Source organism: Clupea harengus, chromosome 21 (genome assembly GCF_900700415.2).
Source record: "Clupea harengus chromosome 21, Ch_v2.0.2, whole genome shotgun sequence".
Classification (NCBI taxonomy): Eukaryota; Metazoa; Chordata; class Actinopteri; order Clupeiformes; family Clupeidae; genus Clupea; species Clupea harengus.
The window spans coordinates 20,039,795-20,044,794 of NC_045172.1; the positions used below are offsets into that span (position 1 = coordinate 20,039,795).

Consider the following 5,000-nt stretch of genomic DNA (forward strand, 5'->3'; position numbering starts at 1 on the left):
GGTGCAGAATAACCCCAGAACTACACAGGGGGAGCTTGTGAATGATCTCAAGGCAGCTGGGACCACAGTCACCACACTACACCGTAATGGTTTGAAGTACTGCAGCACTCGCAAGGTCCCCCTGCTGAAGGAAGCACATGTACAGGGCCGTCTGAAGTTTGCCAATGAACACTTGAATGATTCTAAGGAGGATTGGGAGACAGGATGTGGTCAGATGAGACCAAAATCAAGCTCTTTGGCATCAACTCGACTTGCCGCGTTTGGAGGGGGAAGAATGCTGAATATGACCCCAAGAACACCATCCCCACCGTCAAGCATGGAGGTGGAAACATTATGCTTTGGGGCTGTTTCTCTGCCAAGGGTACAGGACGACTCCACTGCATCGAGGGGACTATGGATGGGGCCATGTAACGTGGAATATTGGGCTTGAACCTCATTCCCTCATTCCCTCCCATTGAAAACGCAACCTGAAGGATTTGGAGAGGATCTGCAAAGAGGAGTGGACCAAAATCCCTCCTGAGATGTGTGTAAACCTGGTGACCAACTACAAGAAAAGTCTGACGTCTGTGCTTGCCAACAAGGGTTATTCCACCAAGTACTAAGTCATGTTTTGCTAGGGGTTCAAATACTTATTTTCTGCATCAAATGCAAATTAAGTCATAAATGTTATAAAATGCAGTTTTCTGGATTTTTTTGTTGATATTCTGTTTCTCACTGTTAAAATACACCTACTATTACAATTATAGATCACACATTTCTTTGCAAGTGGCGAAATCGGCAGGGCTTCAAATACTTATTTTCCCCACTGTATGTTATATATTCAGTAACATATTCAAATAAGCATTGAGATGTTTTTTTTAGGCATTCATTTCCCTTCAGTTTCTTGCTGAATTAACAGAGATGTGTGTGTGTGTGTGTGTGTGTGTGTGTGTGTGTGTGTGTGTGTGTGTGTGTTACCTGATTGTCCTCCAGAGTCTCTATGAGGTTCTCGTCGGCCTTGAGCAGTGGGGTCCCCGTGCTGGTGTGTGTGTCATATGAAAGAGACATCAGGGACCAGGTCTGGTTGATCTCCCCCAAAACCTGCAGGGACAGAGACCAGATCAGATTAGACAAAACCTCAGACAAACCTAGGGAATGCTGAGTGATCTAGACCAGTGTTTCTGGTGGGTTGCGGAATCATTCTGAATGGTTCGCAGAGTGTGTGTATTCCTTCAGAACTTTACTGTATATTTTTTTATATATAAGAACAGTAGTCTTTATTTTGAAGCTGAGAAAACCTGAGCTGTTTTCACTTCTCAATCACACTATTATCTTCCCCTCACAAACGCAGAAAAAGAGAGAGAGAGAACGAGAGGGACAGAGACAGAGAGAGAGAGAGACAGAGTAAGAGACAGAGAAAGAGAGAGAGAGAACGAGAGGCAAAAAGAGAGAGAAAAGGAGAGAGAGAGAGAGAGAGAGAGAGAGAGATCTCACCTTCTCTATGCCCATCTCTTTGACTGCCTTGTCCACTATGTTCTTGACCTCCTCCACTCAGATAAGGAGAAAAAGAGAGAGAGAGCGAGAGGCAAAGAGAGAGAGAGAGAGAGAGAGAGAGAGAGAGAGAAAGAGAGAGAGAGAGAGAGAGAGAGAGAGAGAGAGAGAGAGAGAGAGAGATCTCACCTTCTCTATGCCCATCTCTTTGACTGCCTTGTCCACTATGTTCTTGACCTCCTCCTCGACGCGATGCAGCTGGAGCTCCAGCAGGTCCCCCAGGCGAGTCGACTCATCCATCACAAAGCTCACCTAGGGGCCCAAAGCACATTATATATTTATTATATTTATATTTATATTGGATATACTGTAAGGGTAAAGTGCTGAAAACAGTTAAAAGTTAACAGTTAAAACATTTAATAATACAGTATTAAAAAGGAAAAATGTATTAAACTGATAAAAGAAGGACACTATCAAGATCAACCGGGTCCACAGAGGGACAATCAGCACTCTCTCACAGGGGACAATTGCAACATTTCAGATTGAATAGTACTCAAAGCAAGTTTGAGGAAGTTTCTGTAGGTACATGATATCTGTCAAGACATGCTTATAATATAGTTGTGTTAGCCTTATGAAGCCAGGTTGAAGTAAAATGTTACCAAGAAAGGTTTAATTTAGCTCAGGTTGAATTTCCCCTTGCTCTTAGATCATAGCTGTTGGTGGTTGGTGGGTTGCATCCACTTAGATACATGTTGCCTCTGCTAAGGGCCTAGTGGCAGACGTAGCATTAGACTCTGACAGGGTGGGTTAAAGACTGTTTAAGTTTGCTTAAAGTTGTATCAAATTCCATCTCTATGCACTGGTTCTGCTTCTGTGAGTCAGTTCTGCTTGTGTGGGCCGGTTCTGAAGCCTTCTTACCCCCGTGGTTCTCATGAGCTGCTGCCAGTGCCTCTCCCTGACGGCCGGGTTCTGCAGCTCGTTTACAGCTCTCAGTGATGTCAGCAGGTTCTTCACGGTGGCCTCCAGACCCATGTACACATCCCAGACTCGCACTTCCTTATCCAGGGTCTTCATCTCCTACAGAACACACACACACACACAAACACACACAGTTTAGAGCTTTACATAGACACTTTTACATGGGATATAAACCTGTTACTTAGATTACGCATTGTATAATTCTATAATATTGTGTTCATTTTTATATTTTTCAGCTGTTCATTTAGATTCATTAGTTCGAAACTCACACTACGTTTTGTTTTCATACTCGCATAATTTCCAGGAAAACTCAAACAGTTGTACATGTCCCTATCCATGTGCCTGGGCCCTGGATCAAGGCATATATGTGGCATACCCCCATTTTGTCTTTTCTTTGGTCCCTCTTCATGATTTTGTGGCCTTTTATTTTCTGAAGTTATGATGCTGTTGCATGTTTTGGCCTATAGATGGCGCTGTAATACCAGGGATAATGCAGTTTCATGACGGTTAGGAAGAGATAAAGCTCACCTAGACAGAGTTGTCGAGAGAGAGCGAAAGGAAGCAGTCGTTGCTTGTGAAGTGAGCTGTAATACGTGTAAAGTGTGAATAAATGAAGACAACATTTCCCAGCACACTGTTGAGAGTTTTACTTTCTTCAAGTGTGCAACATATACATGCACAAAGCCTCACCAAGCAAGTGGTCAAGTGGTCACGCCCTTCAAGTGGTCGACCCCGATTTGATTCCCAGCCACTGTCTGCTAAATACTGGACCTTTACCTTTAAGTTATTTCAGTAGTTTTCAGAGGTACCTTGGCAAATCTCCTCAGCTCCATGTCCATCTGTTCCACGTTGATCTCCTTCCAAGGTGTCTTCGTCCAGTCTTCAATACTTGTCTGTCTCACAGACAAATTCACACACACATTTTTTGGACCCTCAAACATTTAGAGATGCAGTATATGTGTGTGTGTGTGTGTGTGTGTGTGTGTGTGTGTGTGTGTGTGTGTCTGTGTGTGTGTGTGTGTGTGTGTGTGTGTGTGTGTGTGTCTGTGTGTGTGTGTGTGTGTGTGTGTGTGTGTGTGTGTGTGTGTGTGTGTGTGTGTGTGTGTGTGTGGACTACCTTGACAAAGATGACCATGTCCCAGACTTGCTTGAGCAGGACGATGTCGGACCGGCACTGCCTGAGCTGCTTGTAGTCGGGGAAACTGACCTCAAACAGCTCAGCAGTATCCTGCAGCCTCTTCATCTCACCCTCCAACTGGGCCACTGAGCGATTGGTCTAGCACACATACACACATACACACACACACACACACACACACACACACACACACACACACACACACACACACACACACACACACCATTGTACTTTATCTAGTAGGAGGTCAGACAAATCTTGACTTTCCGAGTTGTCACAAACACTCACAAACACAGGAGCAGCTACCTTGTCCAGTAGTTTATATGGCTCAGACACGCTGATGCGAAAGATGACCTCTTTGCGAAACTGTTCCCTGAACTCGTGTTGCTTGATCTGAAACACATCCGATATACAGTCTGATAATGCATGGGAGTCTTCAGAGCACATGCATTAACGCATGTATCACTGACACAATTAATTACTTTGCTTTAAAACATGCTACATTGAAGCTGACTACATCCAAATTCTACACACAAACAAACACACACACACACACACACACACACACACACACACACATATACCGTATACATAGACATAATCAGAGACGATGACCTCACCTCAAAACGCACACACTTTCTCCGGATGACGGCGACCTCGTTGGACTGCAGGGGGGCCATCTCGTGTTTGACAGTGAAAGCCTCCTTCTTCAGGTTCTTCCACTTTTCAGGCAACTCCTGACATCAGCCACAGGCCATGTGTGAGTCTAACTGTCGTACAGGCTAGGAAACAGGGCGCTTTGACAGCCAAAATAACTAAGACTATCGCAGGATACAGCATGGCAACTTGCGGAATGAATGAGTGGATGGGGCTACTCAGCCTGTGTGTGTATGTGTGTGTGTGTGTGTGTGTGAATGTATGTCGTGTGTGTGTTTGGTTTGTGTGTGAGTGTGTGAATGTATGTTGTGTATTTGTGAGTGTGTGTGTGTGAGTGTGTGTGTGTGAATGTATATTGTGTGTGTGTGTGTGTGAATGTATGTCGTGTACGTGTGTGAATGTATGTCGTGTATGTGTGTCTGTCTGTCTGTCTGTGTGTGTGTGAGAGAGAGATGTATGTGTGTGTGAGTGTGTGTGTGTGTGTGAGTGTGTGTGCGTGTGTGTGTCCGTGTCCACCTCACCTCCAGCTGTGCATAGACATCTTCAGGTAGTTGCTGGCCGTAGGTCTTGAGCAGGTCGGCCGTGGCTTTAAGCGGTTTAAAGTGCTGGTCGGTGCTGATCTGTCTGTCCCTGATGGCCATCAGGTGACCCATGATGTCCACCAAGCCAGCGTAGTCCCCGTCAGTCACCTTCTTACTCAGGCCACTGCCTGTGCTCTCAATGAAGACGGCCAGGTCACGCACACTGGCAGAGAGAC

At 45.2% G+C, this 5,000-nt stretch overlaps 1 protein-coding gene across 1 annotated transcript in view; it reads right to left on the bottom strand.

Moving 5' to 3' along the window:
- dnah9l (dynein, axonemal, heavy polypeptide 9 like) overlaps nucleotides 1–5,000 on the bottom strand; it is a 63,584-nt gene that overhangs the window by 37,684 nt on the left and 20,900 nt on the right. Inside the window, exons 20-27 of the mRNA XM_031558394.2 lie at nucleotides 4,765–4,987; nucleotides 4,207–4,323; nucleotides 3,893–3,979; nucleotides 3,566–3,724; nucleotides 3,258–3,341; nucleotides 2,389–2,547; nucleotides 1,660–1,782; nucleotides 958–1,080 (exon numbers count right to left, since the gene is read on the bottom strand). Coding sequence (XP_031414254.1) covers nucleotides 958–1,080; nucleotides 1,660–1,782; nucleotides 2,389–2,547; nucleotides 3,258–3,341; nucleotides 3,566–3,724; nucleotides 3,893–3,979; nucleotides 4,207–4,323; nucleotides 4,765–4,987 — 1,075 coding nt within the window. The remainder of the gene's footprint in view (nucleotides 1–957; nucleotides 1,081–1,659; nucleotides 1,783–2,388; nucleotides 2,548–3,257; nucleotides 3,342–3,565; nucleotides 3,725–3,892; nucleotides 3,980–4,206; nucleotides 4,324–4,764; nucleotides 4,988–5,000) is intronic.